Genomic DNA, 20,931 nt, shown 5'->3' with positions numbered 1-20,931 from the left:
TTTGTTCTCTAGCAAGGAATTGAACAGTAGAATTCACAGCAGGTGTTTGGCCCATGATTCAACCAATTCCTTTCCTGGTTCAGTTCAAATTGTTATTTAAACGGTCCTGCTCATCATGAGACCAAGACGACACCTAAAAATGGATCACCAGTATCAGGTTTCACCAAGAAGTGGCCACTGAGCTTAAGAGTGACACTCACTCAGCAGGTTGCAACAGACAGACTGGAAGAGTCACAGAAAGGCATGCAAGTGGACGGATTTGGAAATGTTCATGGATCAAACACTTGTTGTGAATTTTGCCGTTCAGCAAGTTGTGCAAAAAGCACTGAAAACATTCAACAGTGGGACAAAAAATTGGAGAAGGTCAAAGTTCTCCCACAGAAGCTATTGTGCATTTTAGGTACATCCTGAAATGTCAAACCAAAGCCGAACATCCCTAACTTTCTTTTTGAATTGTGTATCATTTAAATGAAGAGTGAATGGCAGTCCATAACTAATAAAGAGGGGCTAAAGGTTCTGACAATCAAGTTGACTCACGCATGCACGTAAACACACAATCTGACTTCTTAAAGACTGAACCAAAGCCCCATCCATGTTTGGAGAGATGGCCTCAATGCGATTGTGGGCTTGCTGTTTTTGTTCTTTTCCTTCCCCCAAGCCAAAAGCACTGCATATGTGTGGGGGTTGACATTATACTTGTCAAAGTATGCTTATGAATATGAAGGTGGTTCTGTGAAAAGTGAATGATTGGAAAAGGGATGAGCTAAATAAATAAATCCCAATGTTGCTGGCATCCCAGAAACGTTTTCATTTCAGTCTTTATGCTGTTTACAGCAACATGCTCATGGCCTGTTATGTATAGACTGAGACATGACTGATGACCTTGGATAACCACCAAAATCTACATACGAGCAAATTAGTAAAGACTGTGACAATACATTCACACTAACACTACAGCACTTCCTAATTATCAGCAACAGATTCAAACCCAGGCAGGCCAAGAATTTGCAGCAAATTACCTATTACCTTTTCTCAATCCAAAACATTTTGTTACCAAAGAAGATCAATAGTGACATGACGGACAGACAAAAAGAATTGTTGGACAATCTCAGCACTGATTTAGAATTATATTCTTTGGGTGTAACAATATGAAAACTTGCCCTCAATTGATGGCTGTCTTTCTTTGGCTTTTTGTCTCAGCAACATTATTTCTCTGCATTCACATGTAACTTATGTGGGACCTGCAAGTTTTCCTTTAATATGCACATCCATCTCCATTTTGTAATATCAAAAGCAAAATTAAGAGTTTATGAGGTGTGCTTGTTGTCCTCCTAACAGACTGATGCGGCATGTTAATAGCAAGAGGATCCCAATAATATAATCATCATCTCGATTTAAGATTTAGATGTCACACATTCTTGTAATTTATTTCCAACTTTTGTCAATTAACACAAGAATGCACAAAAAACGGTCACATAAATGTAGCCTACCAGATATGACCACGTGAAAATGAAAAAAAGAATCGTTTTCTAGCGGCACCGGCTTTACATTCTGGGAGCGATCGCTCGTGATCTTTTCAAAATCATTTTGGGGAAGAAAAAAAAATGTAAACACCATTTTCTGGCTTTACTCCAGTGGCGGAAAGACCAACATAAACTGGCCGTAACAGGGTTTGGGGATGGTTGATAAATGTCAGATGACTGCAATGAAGGTGGCCTACCAAAGTCATTATTCTGTTAAATGAGCGATGACCGGCAGTGTGGCAGGTTGAATAAAGATTGTGGGAATCAAAGAGTGGGAAAAATAGAAAGGAACAAATACAAACAGATGGACAGAGACACAGGTCCACTGAGGAATCTAGTGCGTGGTTTGCTACTAGATTTAAAGGTGACTCTCTCTGACGTTTGGTGGTAAACCGTCCAGCCTGTAAAAATGAATATAAGAGGGAAGAAGAGAAGAAACAAGAGAGACACTTTGAAAAAGGGCACAAAGATACTGATGAGAAACCCCAACAATCACAAAAGCACTTGCAAATGACGCCAACAAGTCAACAGTCGTGATGAATGGGAACAATAACAACAACCACAACTGGTTAACGTGACATAAGCACTTGTGACTGTCTACAAGATACAACAGCACGTTTGGTTTGCTAATAATTGTTCATTTCATTTCCGTCTGATGGGAGCATACACCGCCCAGGGTAAAAAAAGATTGGAGCGAGACATAACCTGACTTATTCAATTCTATGATGGACTACTGGGGGTTTTACGACTTGTTAATGCGCCGACTTTACTACTGCGCAATGACCATTACAGCTTGAAGTTGATGAGTCGCCAACCACGTGTTTTGGCACGAACAACACGGACGGCTCGCTGAAATCAACGGGCGTTCGGTCGGCACAGCAAACTAGCAGTGGTGCCTCGAACGTGTGGCAATATTTGACTAAAACTGAGATCGGTAGCACGGTCACTTGCAAAATATGTAAGTTTACCCTCAAATTCATGCCCATTTGAAAAGGCACCTGCTAATGCTAAACTCATTTTACTTCTGCACTTCGCAGGCCACATGCACCTCAATTTGATCTCAAGTGGGCCAGACCAGTATATTTGTGGCCTAATAAGCTATAAATAACGATTCTTCAAATATTTTCCCATTGTTTTGGTCCAAATAATAAGTGCATTTGGAAAATATTCACATTTATTATTAGCATGTTGCAAATCATGAGCAATCTTAATGGATCTATACACTATATGTACAGTTTATTAAAAAAAAAAAAATCTTGATCTATAAATCATTTGAAATTTACATAAATGTATGCATCAATCTGGCAATCTTGACAAGCTCAACTGACATTGCATCATACACACTAAATTGGGAACTATTTAAAGAGTGTACAGTTATCAGCCTCCTTTGAAAATCAAAACACATACAAGTTGTGGCAGTGCATGGGGAAAAAAAACACCAAACCAGCCTTTTGAACTGAACCTGTTGGCTGACATTTTGCAATATTTAGTGTCTAGAAATATATTCATTTGTTATTCAAAATATGTCTGAATTTGTTTCAATCAAGATGCTTTAAGTGTGGTCCTGGCAAAGACAACACTACAGCTCTTAAATATTGCTCAGTATGGTGCAGACTGATCCAGGCTGTATATTCTTCTGTAGAACGTGTGTGTTCTCCCATGTGTACCTTGGCCTGTCAAGTTTGTCATCCCATCAGCGTGTTGGCCAGCAGAGATGTTGTCGGAGGAGAAGGAGCCTTTCAAGGAACAGGGCTGCTGGGTGTGGACCTGCTCCGCGGTTGTGCTACGCTGATTGTTGGAGTTGGAGCTGCCACTGAAGTGGGCAGAGCAGTCCGACAGAACTGAACTTTTAGCGGGGGATCCAGATGAACTGCCAGAACTTTCACCTTGGTGCAATGAGAGGAAAAAGGTAAAATGACATTACGATGTTGTCAGTGCCACCTGCATGAATCATCACATGGAGCCCTGTATGACAACTGCAAAAGCCACACACCTTTTTTCTCCAATGTGGTGGTGAGATTGCTTTTGAGCTGCTGCACCATCGGATTGAGCAATTTTCCAGCCTTCACTTTGTGTTTACTGGCCCTACGTCGACGGCCACTGGGAGGGGCAGCATGAAGCAGGCCCACGTTGGGGGGCAGAGATTTCCCCACCTCTTGGTACAGACGCTCAATTTCACTCCTCTGGAATGCCTGCAGTTCAGATATCTCCTTCATGTGCCTACCCAAAGATATTGGAAAAACAGTTTGATATTAATTGACCACAGTATTTCTCAAAATCTCCATCAGTTTAATTTCACATGCAGTTCTTGTCATGTTGTAATCAGACAATGTCTTGCATTAACAAGCATATTGAGCAATCCTTTGTGTCCATTCTGTGCTTTGCATGAAAATGTTTTCCATGTTTTGTCGAATTTTGCAGACTAAAACATGTCTTTTCTCTTCAGAATTTTTCAAACCTCTTTGATGTAGTTTTCTCTGTCCCAATGTCTATTTGTGGGGCCAAATACGAGAAGGAAGAAAAATGTAATTGCTAGCTCTTAATTCTTTTTAATGGGGGAAGTCAAGATAGCTATTTGTATCAGTGGAAAAGACAAATTTCACTCCGTCCCTACCTTGAACGCTGGGGCCTTGTGGAAGTGTAACGTGACGGCGACACAGGTGGCACTGCAGAAGATTGCTTCTACAAGACCACAGCTAGGAACTTGAATATTTTGGGGGGAAATGTGAGGGTCCTGACAAGATTTTTATGCAATGTGTCCCAACAGGATCCCAAGTTTGCTGGTCTTGGAATGTTTTTCCAATGTGTTTTTGCTAAGAATGTTTTGTTCTAAAATAGAAAATAAACAAAATCTCCATCTAAAGTAGGTACCATTTAAGAGCACTGTAGTTATATATAAAAAAGATATCTAATCTCTGACACAAGCAGGAGCTGTTAAACTATTAAACAGACACACTGATGTATTTTGTGAGTGTTCGTGTGTCAGTTACTTTACTTTTCTCTCAGCTTCTGGAGTTCTTTCTTCATGTCTGCATCCTCAAATTCGGAATCATTGTCACTACTGATGTAAGAAGACGGCACGTGTCCCGTTGAAGGTGAAGGAGCGTGACCGTTCATTTCCAACGGCTGTCGGCTTGGCGCATCAGAGCTCGGCTCGCTTTTACTCCGCCCGGAGCGCTTTAGGAAGGCCACTGCCCTCTTCACGAGGTCGCTTCCGCTGTGCTCGTACGGGGCGTCATGGTGGGCCACTGGAAGAGCTTTGCTGCTGCTGCTGTCCTCATCCGCAGAGTCAGACTGGAGGTGTGACGAGTGGCGGTAGTGGTGATGTGTCGGAGCGCTGATGGTTATGGCCCGGGGCAAATGGTGCGGTGTGACATCGGGGCTGGACACGGGGGTAGCTTGATAGAAGTTTGGTGGGGCCGAGAATCGGTTACTACAACGGGGTCTGGATGCACCCGTACTTTCAGGATCGGCTGTGGGTCTGCCAGCAGTAATGCGGCCCTTGTCATTTCTATCTGGCCCGTGACCTCGGCTTTGTGACTCTCGAGAAAAAGCTGAGTGAGTGCCGCGGCTGCTATTGCTTTCTTCCACATGACAAATGACATTTGGTGCCGTGGGTCTTATCTGAAAGGAAGACAGTTTTAATTATACATTTGTCAGTGAGCATCTTCAACTAATATGTTTAATCAAACAGCAAAGGACAAATGTGGCATGACTAAATAGCATTTAAGTGACCCGACTCATGAAAAGATGAATTCATTCTTACTTGAAAACTGCTTTCTGAGGTGTGTGAATCAGTACTGACGCTCACAGCTCCCCTTTTCAAATTCCCATCACCAGCTAAAGAACCCAGAAAGAAACTTGTCATTGTAAAAGACAGAAAATGCATTAATCATATAAATATTACCTACCTGCCAAAACACAGTCACTTAGTGCACCCGCACAATCTGGGCTTTCGGGAATCTGAGGCTAAGAGGAAAAGAGATGAGAATGTACAATATGCAGCACGCATGCCCTAAATTAAGTCACGAGCAGAGGCTCTTCCGAATAAATTATGTTCTCTTCTCAATAGGTCACAATAGTCGTCGTCAATACTGCAGTCATTTAGTGAATCACCATCACAATCACACACGTAACGTGCACATGAGCACACACAGACACACAATGTTTGTGTTTACCAATGGCTCCCCCTGTTTTTTGGGCAGTGGCCCCTCGCTGCTGTGGCCATCTGAGACGGACGTTGAGCCGATTGCTTCTGAGGTATGAGGGTCGGCTGTGGCACCGGAGGGCTGGGAATGAGCGTGCTCCTGGTACAACAGATTCCTCAGCTTCTCATCCAAAGTCTTGATGGTGCGATCAGCGAACTCCACCCGGCGTGGCCCCTCACCGTCCGACTCCCCCGGACCCCCGCTCGTCACTTGCGGGTGCCCTAATGGAACAGAGGTCTGATGCGCCGGACTCTGAGGTTGCGAGGTGACCGACGGCGGCGGTATAGGTGTGGGATAGGGTTGCTGGAGGACCACCGACTGATGAGCGGCCCGCTGTAGGGGGAGCTCTGCGGTTGGACTGGCCTTTTGATGGGAATAACTAGTTTGTGTGGCCAAAGCAGCAACCTCCACCTTCTCAATGGTATTGACATCCGTGGAGGCCGGTGGCACAAAAGCGCAGCACGGGATGTCGCTTACTATCGAGACAGCGGGGATGCAAGCTTCTTCAACAGCAAGGGTGTCCTTCTGGCCAACACCCATGGCATTGTTTGTTTCTTGAATGACATTGGACTCTGGCTGCTGAACACGGGCTGCGCCGGCGTTCTGATCTTTACGGTGCACCGACACGGACAAGGGGCCTTGTGAAGGCAAAGACGAGAGAGCGGTGGATACTGCAGGTGTATTGCTGATGGCTTTTGCTGACAGTGAGGCAGACTTTTGGCATTCTGAAAAATGTAAAAAGGAAGAGTTAATCAAGGGCTGAGCTGATGACACAAAAAAGTGGGACTGAGTCCTTGTGTTGGTCACTATTACATCGTTTCATGTCGTCACATCAAGCTCTGTCGGCTACAGTATAAATCACGCCTTCATTGCTGCCGTGCACCACTGCAGAGGCTCCCTCTTATGTAACTACCCTCACCCCAGAAGAACCATACAAATGCGCTGCCTCTGTCCTCTCAGAGCAGCAATACAGCACAAATGATGAACTTTTTTTCTACAGATGATACAAAGTCAAAGATTTAATGAACGGAAACGGTTTAATGGGTAGATCTGAAGGAATAATGATTATTACTCAGCAGCAGTGTGTTACACATACCCCTGTCTGTCGAGCTGTGAGATGGAGTGTTGTCTTGGTCTTGGACAGGAATCTCAGCCACTGGACAGATGATGAACCAGCGCTTGCCAGTGTGAAGGACTGCCAAAGAAAGAATGGAAGAACAGTGCATATAAGAAGTCTACACACCCCTGCTCAAATACCATTTTTGTGATTTTTGAGATGAGAGCAAGCTATCATTTCAAAACTTGTTCTGCCATTAATGTGACCTATGGCCTGCACAATTACATTTTCAAATATTTTCGAGAGAGAAGGGAAAATACACAACTGAGATAATGTGGTTGCACAAGACTGTACACCCTCTTACATTCATGCTCACCATTATTGGCACCCCTTAATCTTTTGCATAATCTGTATATCTTCAGAAATAAATGGAAATGTACCAAACTTCTATCATCAGGATCTTTTAATTGGTGGTCCAAAGTAATTTAACAAAGAGCATTGCTTTTTTTCAACTTAGATATTGAAATTTCAAAGAAAGACACTAGAAAACAGCATGTGCAGCAATATTGGCTGCCCTCCTTAATATTTGGTTGCACAACCTTTGGCAGCGATGACAGCCTCCAAACGTTTCTTGCATCAATCTATAAGCTTTTTCTACTTCTCAGGTGGCTTTATCTCCCACTCTTCCTTCGCAATTTGTTCAAGCTCTTGAACATTTGCAGGGTTCATTTCCTCAATGGCAGATTTCAGCTTCACCCAAAAGATTTTCAAGTGAACTGAGATCAGGACTCATTGCTAGCCATTTTAAAACGGTCAATTTTTTTCCTCTTCAACCATTCCTATGTGCTTGTGAGATGTGCGTGTACAAAAGTCTGAAGGCTAGAGTATGTACTAACACTGACTGATATTTGGAAACGTTCATAATTCCCTCAACCTTATCTAAGGCCCATAAGCATGACGATCTCAGGGCTGTGTAAACTATTTTAAGGCTCTTTATATCAATGTCAATTATAAATCAGGCAGAGCAACTCGGATTCACTCACCACTGTTTCTTAAAAAACTGTAATCTCAAAATCTTAGTTCCAATGCTACACATAGTATTATATGTGTACATCGTACCCATAAAGGCTCATGAGAGTGCAACTAAATGGGTGTGCTATTATTTGAGAGTTCATGTAAAACTAAAAACCTGAGTCTAAATTCTTCCAGAGCAAATGGTAACTGTCTCACCATTTTGTTGGTAGACTAGCTGCGGGGTGCTGGGGACATAAGACTTCATTCCCTGAAAAGGAGAAAGGGTTACTAGAAACAGTTTATAAACTTTACACAGCGGCTGAAATAAGTATTTGACACGTCATCATTTTTCTCACTAAATATATTTCCAAAGATGCTATTGAAATGAGAATTTCACCAGATGTTGGAAAGAACCCAAGTAATCCATACATCCAAAGAAAGTAGAACAAATAAGCTCTGAAATTAAGTTCTGTGTAATAAAGTGAAATGACACATGGAAAAAGTATTGAACACGCAAACTGGTATTTATTTAATACTTTGTACAAAAGCCTTTGTTTGCAATGGCCGGTTCAAGACGCTTCCTGTATGGAGAAACTAGTCGCATGCATTGCTCTAGTGTGATTTTGCCCCATTCCTCCACACAAGCAGTATTCAAATCTTGAGGGTTCCGTGGGCTTCTTTTATGGACCTTGAGTTTCAGTTCTTTCCACAGATTTCCGATTGGATTCAAGTCAGGTGATTGGCTGGGCCATTCAAGCAGCTTTATTTAAAATAAATTCAGTGCAAGTAGACAATGTACATGCAAACATATTTTGGGCTATTGTTAGCATTTGATGAGCACATGGTGTACCTTCACGTAGCAAAATGATACAATTAGTAAACTGACCGTGGACAGTTTCACAAATATATTTCTGACAGGTTATACCAGTTGATATTTCACTATTACAGGGTGGACCTGTTAAGCTTGACAACATCCAACTACAAACATAAAATGATGAAAATTAAAAAACATAAGAGCATGCATTTGTTCTGAAACGATCCACTATTTCAGCTGCTACTGAAGAAATACAAAATTCTGGTCGTAAAGTCACTAAAATTATCAGAGGGTTTCAGGTTGCCACTTACCCCATAATGACAGAGTGGACTGCAATTTCAGGGACACATGCAAAGTGTTCAATATGATCATGAAAACAGAATATGCACTACCAAAATGATTGAGTTCATCAAACAACTTGTTGTGGACAAAACCATATCAACAATTTTTGATTGAGTATCATCTAACCACTTATTACACACTGTAGTTAGCAGAGCAGTGTGTGGGACATGCCCAAATTATGTAGCGTACATCCATTCGAAAACAATTGGTGCTAAATAAAGGAAAACCATTTGAAGAGACTTATTTCATTGTAATATATTGGTATGTGAGCAAATGTTTGGGCGCTTACAAAAAGACCCGAGAGTTTCATTATTCTGCTACATTTTCATGACTGAGTGATTCTGATGAGGACATCAACGTCCCCTTGTAGTAATATGGAACCATATGAAAACAAGCGCCATTTTTTTTATTGCCACGTGTAAAGAGGTTAAAAAATATTTGTCTGCGTATCTGGCCTAAGCAAAAGATAATCATCAGTTATATGGTGAGAGTTCCCGTCTCACCTCCACCGTGCCAGCTCCTTCACTCATGGGACTGCTTGCCTGGTCAGAATTCCTCTCTGCCGCTGTGTCTTCACTCAACAAGTCCTCAGCCTTGTCTACGATGTCCTTGAGCTGTTCAATGAACGCTTCTTTCTCTAAGTGTAGGATAAAATCATTCTCCACCTAAGGGGGTGGGTAGTAAAAGGTAAAAAAAAAAACATGTTTTCAAAAAAATATCACTATTGTAGCGTATATTGGTTTGGAGAAAAGAATAAGCCAGAAGAGACGCCTGCGCTACTTCCAGTTTAGCGTGATTTTAAGTTTCAGCGTTAAAATCTAATAATTTTATCTCGAAAAGGGGCACCACGTCTCTTTTTAGATGGATAAAACGTCAGGACAAAGTGACGAAAAACCTCTATTTCTCGTAATCTGAAGGTTGTTACAGGAATCAAACGAGAGTTCTCGAATCCAAACACACACAAATGATACAGGTCGTGACTTTTTATAGAAAATGAATGTGATCTAACGGGGGAATCTACAGGGGAAAGCAAAACAAAGGACAGACGAACATTGGCAAAGGAGACTGACTTGTGATGTGAGGCTGGAAATGAGCATGGGATGACAATGCATAGAGCTGGGTGTTCCTGTTCTTGCTCATTTAAACCCAAATAGGTACTAATCTGTATTTTAGTAGACCGTAAATTGGATTTACGTGCGTGGAACACAATTTAGGCAGGCTGGTCGATCTCCCGAATGTTTGGCCCGGGTTAGGGTGAGGGGAACAGGTGGATTTGCCGGAAAAGGAGGAAGGAAAAAAGAAGAGCAGGAAAAAGAGTTCCAAGGCAGGGCGGCCTGAGCCCGGGTGTGTCGCTGTTCACGAGACGCTCGGAGCAGACGTGCGCCGTCAGCTTCCTTCCCAACGGAGCTTGCCCTTGAGCTGCCCAGGCAGCCGCAAGGGTAGCTCGGGGCGCTGGCAGGGTGCCCGGCGGCGTGGAAGGGTCTGATGTGTCCTCGCCACCTCATGGTGAGAGGTGGGGCTTCCTGGTTGAGCCAGTCTTTGGCAAGTTGGTCGCACGAGTGTGCTCAACAAAGGGGTCACCCCTCCTCTGGGGCCATAAAGGGAGCTAGACCGCCTCTTAATGTTACTTTTCATCCTGGGATTATTTAGTGCTTTACAACCAGTGGGATAAAATATTAATTGTTGGATTTACGATAACGAGACCATTTTCCATCTTTGCATTGTCATGCGCACATCCTCTTTAATCCCTGTAATGAATGTTTCATTTGTAGGTGGTTGTTGAGAACACTAATATTTGCAATGTGGTATTTGTGTTGTGTGGGGTGAAACATCTCATCCGGTTCAGTTGACAAACAGATTTGACATCAGACCTTCAAATTTACAGCAATACAATCACTAGTGGCACTGTTGTGATGGTACACTGGTTGCGCAGTATTTGAATTTGCTCATATACTTGGTGGATTGATGTACAGGACGATGCCCATCCCTAATTTACTATATGTGCCAGCGTGTTCCTACATACCATGTACGTGGTAATCTCTTCCGGCGCATCTCCATCCAGGTCAAATTTAAATGTGACCATTTTGTGATTGTGTGTTTCCAGTTGGCACTCCACCATTTTATCCCCTGTGTTACATACCTGCAATCAGAGGGAGCCACCTTTACGATAACACACTGCTTATACTGTTAACAAGACCCGACGCTATTCCAAGATTTTTGGGCAACGCACGTTTAGCATACTGAGTTTTGGCTTGCTAATCTTCTCCTGGCGAGAACGAGTGCGTGTTGACCTGCGGTGGTGTTTGCCGATTTTACCCTGGCCTTTACCTCCATGTGTCCCCTCATAGCCATCACTCATCTCTTTCCCTGATGTGGCATCAGAGTTGATACTAGTGTGAAGGAGAAAACAAAGCGAAGTACAGTAATAGTTGAGTATTATTTTATTCATCAATACTCAACGACTGGCAAACATCTCAATGTCGTTTTTAATTGACGAAAACGGCAATATATCTTCAATTGTGCTGGTATGAAAAGAAAATTTATATTCACTGGCTTGTGACCAGCAAATAAGGCAGAAGAAGAATACTGGTTGGTACCTGTCATAGCTTTGTCCATCAGTGTGTTTTTCTGCAGCCTGATCCTACGGACAAGAGACAATCCACAAAAGGCAGAGATAAACTCCCACAGAATGATGACTAAAGGTCTTTTCACACTGCACTTGGCAACGCGCCGTCGACTAACCCATTCATTGTGTATGTGCTGAGGGGACAGTACCAAGGAATGCCATGTTGTGTCTCCGCAAGGCAAGAGGGTGTTTGACACAATTTTTTCTCTCTTAGAGAGCAGCATTGCGGTGATGTCAGGAAGTGCCTCCAATAGCTGAGGGTAATTTCTGAGTGCTATTTTGGTGGACTTCTACTGTAATCGGCAAGGGGAAAATGGAGGAAATCATAATAAACCATCTCGAGTTTTGGGGCAATAGCAAAATGATATACCGAGATGTCTCTGCAGGAGGCTTTCAAACTGCTCCCTGCTCAGCCTGAAATACACTTCGAAGAGCTCTTTGTGGACCTGTAGCTCACAAACGAGCTTAAATTCTGAGATCCTGCCATGAAATTATTAAGGCATGCATCTATTTCCTTTTATTTTATTTTTAATTTTTTTTTGCTGCTGCTCACCTCCTCCTTCATAAAATAAGTACAGTCAGGGCTTTCTTTTGCAACGACGACGACAAATGCATATTGCCGAGGTGCAGACTACCAACGGGGAAAGCCTCTGTACCTTCTTGTAGTCTGCTACACTAGCACTTCCAAATATTGGTAACGTTGCACCGGGACGCAGTCATCCTTGCGCGCTGCCGTGTGGCCCTCTCACACTGAGCAAGTGCGGTGTGAAAACGTCTTCAGGTTATCAACTTAATTTGAATTCACAGCAGGAACTACTGTACATGAGCCAGCATTTCTTTTCTTTTTTTCTTTTTTTTTTTAACAATGATGCAAGTAAATGGCCAATAATTTTCTGCCTTGATGTCTAATGAATCAAGCCCATGTATCAAAATTCAGTTCCTGTCTAAATGTACGGTGAACAACTCGCTCCAGTGTTGACTGAAATTTTCAACACCCCTCTGGACTCCTGGCAGTTTCCAGCATGCTTCAAGACCTCCACTATCATCCCCAAAAAGACAAGAATCAATGGATGACTGTCTGACCCACTCATGGACCCTTTACAGTGGAAATTCTACAAACCTTGTATTCTAATGCACATGCCAATGGAACATAATCGCAGATCCCGTTTGTGGATTTCAACTCTTCCTGCCATCATTTCAGCTCTGCTCCACAACGGCCTTTCACAGATAAATGTTGCTGACTCCACCTGAAGGTGGTTATCTGTGTCTTAAGGATCTTACAGTCCACCCGCATGTAGGAGACTGACCATATAAAAAGGTCAGCTGGGAGTCATATTGGTAAAGTTAGCCAGAAAAGTCAGTCATAAAGAAATAGTGAGAAAAATCCATATATTTACCTCTGTGTTAGCCTCAGTTAGACTTGTGTCTCCTGTGAAAACAGTGAATTGTTGCTGTGTCAGACTGGAACTTGCAGACCCAGAAGATGCACTCTGAGACTCAGAGGGATGAAGAGGCGGAATCTGGTTCTGAATTTCCTTCTTTTCTGATTGGTCATCGGTGACAACCGTTCCTTGGTCTGAGCCATTCTGTGCAGGTGTGGAGAAGTGTGCAGGCTGCGTGAAAATGGTTGTCTGGACAAGGTCAGGGTGGCTGGCCATTATCTTCTGAGGGTTGTGCTATAAAAGAAAAAGAATAATTCAGGACTATGTACAATATTGCCATGTCATGTAATGTAGTAAAATAAATTATCACAATGTAGCTAAATGGAAACAATAACTTAAAATTGAAAACAAGCATTTTCTATCCAATTCAAACTGAAGCACGCACACACCATATTTTTCAGTTTACACCTACACGGTGAACTTCAGCACTTAGTTACAGCCATCATATTTACCTGCGTAAGAGTGCTGCCGTTTGTGGGCGGTTGTGTGTTGGGAGAAAGGGTCGTGTGTGTGTATATGGGATGTGTGGTTGGAGCTGATACAAATGAAGGTTCTGAGTAACCGGCGTCATCTCGGGCACTGTGTTGCAGAGCAACAGCGACCTGATCATTTGGAGATGCTTGTAATGGCATTCTACTTAGCACAGGTGAAGGGGGCGGTTTGAGCGACATTGGGATAGATGAAACTAACACATTTTCAATGTGAATCGGGGAAAGAGGTGAGACAGAAGGAGTTATGGGGAGTGTGCATCCAGGAGAAAGGAAGACATGGTTGAGAGAAGAAGATGCTGAAGAGTGAGGGGCAGTGTGTGAGTGAGGGTAGGAGGATTCACAGTCAGTAACAGCTGCCATCACCTGGACAGAGGGGTACCGTCAAGAAAAGTCAAGGAGAAAGGAAAGAGAATGGAAGCAAGAAAATCACATTGTCTAAAGAAGAAACACAGCAAGATGACTTAGTTTTCGGTTTTAACATTATAATTCAGTCCGTATACTGGACATCAGAAAGCCAGGAATTCACTACAGGAAAGGAACGACATGAAATAGGTAGAGTACCTTGGATGAGTGTGCTGGTGGTGGTAGTGAGGTTGAACTATGCAGCGGCTGCAGCTGCTGACGTACATCTGGTTCAGCTAGTGGCTGCTGAACACACATTGTCTGGGATGTCAAACTGCACACTGGGTGGGGAGGATGCGGTCCCTGATTCAACCCATCTTTTCCAACCAATGACATACTCTACAGAAGATGAATAAAACCAAGAAGTAGACTGTGGGAGGAGGTTTAATGACATCCACCGCTTACAGTTATACAGTACTGTGCACAAGTCTAAGGTCACCGCTAACATTTGTTAAACAAATAAAAAGCAGGACCAATCGAGTATAATGGCATAGTGTCCAAACTTTAGGGCTGCAACTAACGATTTTAATAAACAATTAAGCTGTCGATTTTTTTTATTATTATTTATCAGATTTTTGAATCAACACAAAGATAATGGTCAACAACAAATTTATTGTCTAAGATTTTTTTTTTAGCTGATTTAGGACAATTTTGATGTGCTGAATCCAAATATCACATTAGATTTGCTCAATCGGGTCAACCTTTTGAACAATGGCCACGTTTTTGTTTACATCTACAGGTTTTTTGTTTTAGAGGTTCACACCCTAAATTTTGAACAATAATGAGGTAACATTCAATTTACATGTACATACCTTTATCAATCTCTAATATTCAATTTTCATTAAGCAAAGTTTGTAACATTTGATTAATAATCTGTGAACAACACGTCATAAAAACCTGACCTGAACAAAAGATTTTCCAATTTAGTGATGCAAAATTGTCCTATATCAGTTGTAAAAACATAGACAACTTACCCAAAAGATTTTTTTGCAACCCAGTGTAATTAATCTGCTTTCATGGAGGACTACAGAAATGTGAAAATATTACTGCTGAGGCAAACATTTTGAGGGGCTGAAATTATGAGCATATGGACAATTTAACTGTAACATTTGTAAAGTTAAACAATAGCTCTAAACGATAAATTATTGATCAAAATAGTTAATTTGATAATCGATTAGGTGTCAATTTATTTATTGTTCCACTGCTACAAAACACCTTTCTAATTTTGTAGACAGGTGATACAGGAGCTAAGGTAAAGTCATAATTTAATTTTGGTGATGATTTATATAAAGGAAGGTAGAATATATATAGGCCTATTTGGATTAGAATTGACAGTCACCGTTTTAGGCATCAATGGAACTAATGGAAAAAGATCAGAAAAGTCACCTCTTTAGTCATCTGAGTAGCCTGGCGATGTTGCAAGGAGACCAAAAGGCTCTGAGTCAGCACCTGGGGAACTCCTCCATAGGTCTGTGGTGTAGTAGATGACTGCCCAGGCAGGTACTGGTTCTGAGCAGGAATGGAGTTGATGGTAGAATGTGTAAACCTCACATCAGGTAAGCTAACAGTACAATACTGTTGATTTGTGGTTACCGTCTGGTCCTGTTGGACCTCAGACTGGGATACATCCTGTCTCGATTGTGGAACCGCCATCTGCATGGGATGGTGGCTTTGCTGCTGGAGAGCTGGGGTGAGTACTTCCTGCTGACCAGCAGACTGAAGACTTTGAGAATGGAGAAGAGGCTGTGTCATTGGTTGGTGTACACTATGCATTGCCTCATGGTCATGCTGGAGTTGTGTCTGAATGAAAGACTGCATCCCATTTTGTGTTTGCTGTACACTGCCTGGAGCATTTGGCATCAAGCATTGTTGGTGCTCTTGTTGAACTGGTATCTGCTGGCTATTAAGTACTGACGTTGACGAGCTCAGACCAGTTTGGGTGGCAACTGGAAGCAGCGTAGCGCCAGTGGAAGCGTTTCCCAAATGACACTTGGCTACGGCTGTCATAGTTGAGGACATAGTTGAGCAGCCAGAACTTTCTGAATGCTGTGCCGGTAGAGTCGTCGTGGCAGCTGTTGTCTGTGGCTGATAACCTGACGCAGTGTAAGTCTGCTGCTGGACCGAAGCAACACAGTTCAAAGTTGCTTGCTGTGGTTGGTGAACTTGTGCCTGATAGCACTGGGTAACATGTTGTGGCCCAGATGCTGCTGAAATACTTGGAGGTGGGTAACAACCACTAGCTGAAGGATGGGGGGTGACTGAGCATGAACTAGTCTGACTTCGTGTTGCGGCATTGGGCTGACACAAGTATGGGGGAGTAGGGTAACTGTGCCCAGGCTGGAGGTACTGGTGAGATGTGAGCTCTGCTGCTTGATTCTGGTGACCCACAGAACTGGCCTACAGACACATAAACAAGGGAGGTAACTTAAATTAGATTATAATGGGAATTTTCTTAAATACAATTATGGACTTGAGTATACAAAGACAATGCAAGCAAGCTAAAAATCAGGACAAAAAAGCAAAACGATCAAAAGGATCAATTCATTAATAAAAGGTGATCATCACAAGACTTCACTAGGAATGGGTCTGTAACACTGAGGCAAAATAGAAAGCTGTTATCATTCTGTGTCGATTCTAGAGAAAAGCGGTGAAAGTTAATCAGCAGGGAGATATTGCCTGTTAGAGAATCAACAACAAACCATTCTTCTGCATTATTAGCAGGCTTATCATGTTGAAAATTATGCTCAGCTGTAGGAGCTTAGGCAGGAAGCGGGACCCAGACGGTGGATATGATTTCCAGGGAGAAATCAGTTAGTCTAATATTTTGACCTACCACTCCCATTGCACTGTCAATGTGCTGCTCTCTTGCAAAGGATCTATCCTCGTAGCCATGGACCGGTTCTTTTCCTCCGCACAAACTGGCAGTCAGGAGATGATTCTTCAGATTGCCATCTCCAGTAGCAAAGGGATTGCTGTGGGAAGCTGAGGAGTGAATGGAGGTGTGCTGTGCGGTTGCAGTACGACATGGTGGTCCTTTTTGATGTATTATATATAACAAGGACTTCTGCAGCAGGAGAAAATCTGAACAATCACTCGAACTTTTAAGCTGTCCCAAAGCAGTGGTAGGGATTGTTTCCACTGAGGACAGTGTGGGTTTGCAATCGCACAGACAGCGTGGCAAGACAGAAGAGGCAAGGCGCCGCATCCCTCCCCGATGGTGGTTGCTATGATGACGTGTTAAACTTTGAAGACCGCTGATGTCAGAGTGTCTACGGCCCCTTGTCACGGGCAGTGTCATATTCCCACTGGTAGCCTCTGATGAAGGAGCGATGAATTGGTCTCCCATACTGTCAAATAACAACGGGTGAGCAACTCGAGAAGGGCTGGCAGCCTCAGCTTCTGAGTGATGTTCCCATTGTTTTTCTATCACAAAGGGGTAGGGACGGGCAGATCTCAGAGAGAGTTTCAAGGAACGGAGTTGAGGTACGGGCTCTACGTGGTAAGCGTCAATAACAGGAGCACTTCCTCTGCGGGCTGCAACTCCAAAATGAGTACAGAGTTCTGGGCTCAGCACCGGCCCCCATACTTCACCCGTTTCACAGGAGTGACGTCGATCTGTCGGAAAATTTATACTTCGCCGGCACTGATCGAGAAGCAACCCAAAAGGCAAAACATGTTAATCATTATTAGCAGGTCACAAAGAAAAAAACATTTTGCAAAGCCATACTGAATTAATGACAGTTGCTGTCTGAATATCGATGAAAACTATGCATGCAAATTTTGACACTTTAGATATGATGTGTTTGTCCATATATTTCAATATTATCAGAACAACCATTAAAGAGCACATCAAATGCATACAGAGGGCAGTAAACTCACGTTCATCGCGGGGGTATAAGTTCTGGACTCACCCGCTATACAGTCGATGAAAATCTGCTATTTATCCATCCATCCATCCATCAACTTCCACTTATATGGGGTCGGGTCACGGGGCAGCAGCTTTAACAGGGAAGGTCAGACTACCCTCTTCCCAGCCAAATCGTCTAACTCTTCTGAGCGAGCCCGAGGCATTCCCAGACCGGCCAGGAGACAGTGTCTCCAGCGTGTTCTGGGTTGTCCCCAGAGGCTCCTCCCAGTGAGACATGCCCAGAACACGTCACCAGGGAGGCATCCAGAAGGCATCCTATTCACATGGCAGAGTCACCTCATCTAGATCCTCTCAATGCAGAGGAGTAGCGGCTCTACTCTGAGCCCCTCCCAGATTACCAAGATTGTCACCCTATCTTTAAGGGAGAGACTGGACACCCAGCAGAGGAAACTCAGCAACTTCAACCCTAGAGTCCCCAGACTGTGCTTCCTCAACGGAAAGCGTGTCAGTGGAATTGGGGAAGTCTAACCCTTCTTCCCACCAAATCACTACACGAACCGATCCCCACTATACAGTGTTGCCGGTGCACTGCTGCCCCTTCCTGAGATGCCGGATGGTTGCCTCAGCAACAACTACAGCTAGATTCCGCTTAGCCTGCCAGTACCCATCAGCTGTCTCCATAATCCCAATGCTCAATAGAAAAATGCTCAATAGGACTCCTTCTTTGGCTTGACCGTATCCCTTACTGCTGGTCTCCACCAACAGGTTCGGAGATTGCCGCCACGAGAGGCAGCAACCACCTTACGGCCACAGGTCCTGTCGGCCGCCTCAACAATGGAGGTGTTGAACATGTCCTCCGCCTCCACTGGGACGTGCTCGGAGTTCTGAAAGGAGACTCTGCCAGACATTCCCACGGTGGGACGGGCATCTTCCAGCATCATCGGAGCCAACTCACCCACAGGTGGAGATAGGTAGACAGCTCCGCCCCTCTCTTCACCGAGCGTCCAAGACACGACCACAAAGTTGATCAGCGGGCTGGTGCATGTGGACACCCTTATGTCTGAACATGGAGTTTATTATGGACAATCCGTGACAAGCAAAGAAGTTTGATCCTCCTGATCACGCCCCTCCAGGTCTTACTGTCATTGCCCCCTTGAGCATTGAAGTCCCGCAGCAGAATGAGGGTGTCCCCAACAGGAGTGCTCTCCAGCACTCCCTCCTAGGACTTCAAAAAGGGTGGGTACTCTGATCTGTTATTTGGTGCATAGGCACAAATTACAGTCAGAATTCGTCCCCCCACTCGATGGCGGAAGGAGGCTACACTCTCAGCCACCGGGGTGAACCCCAGTCCAAGCCAGCTCAAGAGGACTGGCCAACCTGTGTATCGAGGTGAGCCAGACTATATCTAGTCAGAACTTTTTAACTTTGCACTCCAGCTCAGGCGCCTTCCCGGCCTGAGAAGTGACATTCCCCATTCCCAGAGCCAGCTTCTATAGCCGGGGATTGGACTGCCAAGGTCCCCACCTTTCTGCCACCACCAAGACCCCTTTGCCTTCTCCCACAGATGGTGAGCTCATGGGAAGGGTGACTAACGTTGCCTCTTTGGGCTGTGCCCGGTTGGGGCCCACAGGTGCAGGCCTGGTGACCAGGCGCTTGCCATCGAGCCCCACCTCCAAGACTGGCACCAGAGGGGGGCCCCGCTAACCCAAGTCCGGGCGAGGAAAGATGTTGCCCATTTATTTTAATCATCATGGGAGTTCTGAGCCGTGCTTGGTCTGTTCCCTCACCTAGGACCTGTTGCCAGGGGCAAAAAGCCCCAAGCAACTTCGCTCCGAGGATCATTGGGACACAGAAGCCTCTCCACCATGATAAGGAGATGGCTCAGGAAGGAGATCCAAGATATAGACCATATTAAAAAAAAACTGCTTTAAACACATTTACATTTATTCAAACAAATTTTTAAACACATCGTAAACATATTTTAACACAAATTGCTAGCATAAAAGGCAAAGAAAATACTGCACGTATTGTAGTGTCTGTGTGTTAAATACATGCATGTGCCTTTAAGATATGGGGCCCAGTAAGGTGGCATGCAACGTTGGCGTGTCTGCATGTGAAAGTCTGGGCATGAGCTGTATGAATGTGCTCATTATGTTTGTTATGTGTTTTACAGTTCTCCTGGCGATCAATAAATGGTTGAAAAGTGCGTTGGCAACTTTGGCCCTTGTTCCCTAAATGCAAGGGCGTTACAGTAAAGAAAAACAAAAAACATAATACGATCGCTTTAAAGTTCAGATTGCTGCGACAGACAGATTTACATTTAACCAATATTTTGTGGAATAGCAGGGCGCAAATGATGAACCGTGATACAGTGGGGGGGTGAATTAAAAGCAAATTCACGATGCAAGTAAAATGTAAACGGAACACAAACAATACTTTGGGGAGACAGCAGAGAAATGCTGACTGCTGGAAAGGTTAATCACCCGTCAAGACAAAAATATAGCTCACTTTTGAACTTCGCATGCTCTTTTCTTCTTTTATTGTTTCAGTCAACTTTGTCATATTATGCTGAAAAGTCAGGACTGGTAAGATCAATTTTCTGCTCTATTGCTGTCAACAAATGGCTGAAATAAGTATAGCCAAGGAAAAAGCAACACAGGAGAGTCATCGGTCAAGAAAAGTGACGCCTTAACAAAATGTCACTCAACAACTTTTGTTGAGGACTGTGAAAGGATCCAATAACCTTAATTTTAGGTGTTTAAAAAAAAAAAAAAAAAAAAAAAAAAAACACAAATTTGAATACCAGGTTTTCACCATACAGCGAGAATGAACGAAGCATGTTAAAGGGTTAACGGCTATGAAAAGAAAGGTGCTTAGCACCTGTAAGCATTTTGACACATCTGAATGAACAGAGTCAGCCTGGGTGTGTATGCTCCAAATCCAAACCTGCTGTGTTGCCATAGTGATGGGCTCCAATAGGGACTGATAGAGGACATTCTGCTGGCTGCTGTGGGAGTCCGAGTACACGGTGGAGCCCTTGCCACTGTCAAAAGTGCTGTCTGCTACAGAGACACAAAATCACCCAATCACAAAAAAGGCAAAGGCTGTGACCAATAAAAACCTGACACCATTTAATAGCTACTG

At 43.7% G+C, this 20,931-nt stretch overlaps 1 protein-coding gene across 6 annotated transcripts in view; it reads right to left on the bottom strand.

Annotated features, from left to right (window-relative positions):
* The window catches only part of LOC133400752 (serine/threonine-protein kinase WNK2-like), a 48,846-nt gene that overhangs the window by 2,477 nt on the left and 25,438 nt on the right, over positions 1 to 20,931 (bottom strand). For 2 of the 6 annotated variants that reach the window (XM_061673549.1, XM_061673553.1), the window contains exons 9-27: positions 20,734 to 20,849; positions 15,513 to 16,316; positions 15,306 to 15,428; positions 14,079 to 14,258; positions 13,479 to 13,880; positions 12,982 to 13,260; positions 11,556 to 11,599; positions 11,189 to 11,348; positions 10,982 to 11,098; positions 9,462 to 9,623; positions 8,019 to 8,070; positions 6,828 to 6,926; positions 5,702 to 6,456; positions 5,435 to 5,492; positions 5,290 to 5,363; positions 4,519 to 5,147; positions 3,517 to 3,743; positions 3,191 to 3,409; positions 1,826 to 1,924 (exon numbers count right to left, since the gene is read on the bottom strand). In XM_061673549.1, the coding sequence (XP_061529533.1) occupies positions 1,826 to 1,924; positions 3,191 to 3,409; positions 3,517 to 3,743; positions 4,519 to 5,147; positions 5,290 to 5,363; positions 5,435 to 5,492; positions 5,702 to 6,456; positions 6,828 to 6,926; positions 8,019 to 8,070; positions 9,462 to 9,623; positions 10,982 to 11,098; positions 11,189 to 11,348; positions 11,556 to 11,599; positions 12,982 to 13,260; positions 13,479 to 13,880; positions 14,079 to 14,258; positions 15,306 to 15,428; positions 15,513 to 16,316; positions 20,734 to 20,849 (4,599 nt within the window). Of the gene's footprint in view, positions 1 to 1,720; positions 1,925 to 3,190; positions 3,410 to 3,516; positions 3,744 to 4,518; positions 5,148 to 5,289; positions 5,364 to 5,434; positions 5,493 to 5,701; positions 6,457 to 6,827; positions 6,927 to 8,018; positions 8,071 to 9,461; positions 9,624 to 10,981; positions 11,099 to 11,188; positions 11,349 to 11,555; positions 11,600 to 12,981; positions 13,261 to 13,478; positions 13,881 to 14,078; positions 14,259 to 15,305; positions 15,429 to 15,512; positions 16,317 to 20,733; positions 20,850 to 20,931 lie in introns of all 6 variants that reach the window. The other 4 variants (XR_009768374.1, XM_061673550.1, XM_061673551.1 and 1 more) reach the window with 4 other exon arrangements.

Source organism: Phycodurus eques, chromosome 1, assembly GCF_024500275.1.
Source record: "Phycodurus eques isolate BA_2022a chromosome 1, UOR_Pequ_1.1, whole genome shotgun sequence".
NCBI lineage: Eukaryota > Metazoa > Chordata > Actinopteri > Syngnathiformes > Syngnathidae > Phycodurus > Phycodurus eques.
The sequence above is the reverse complement of the archived record's forward strand: the minus strand, read 5'-3'. Positions and strand labels throughout refer to the sequence as shown.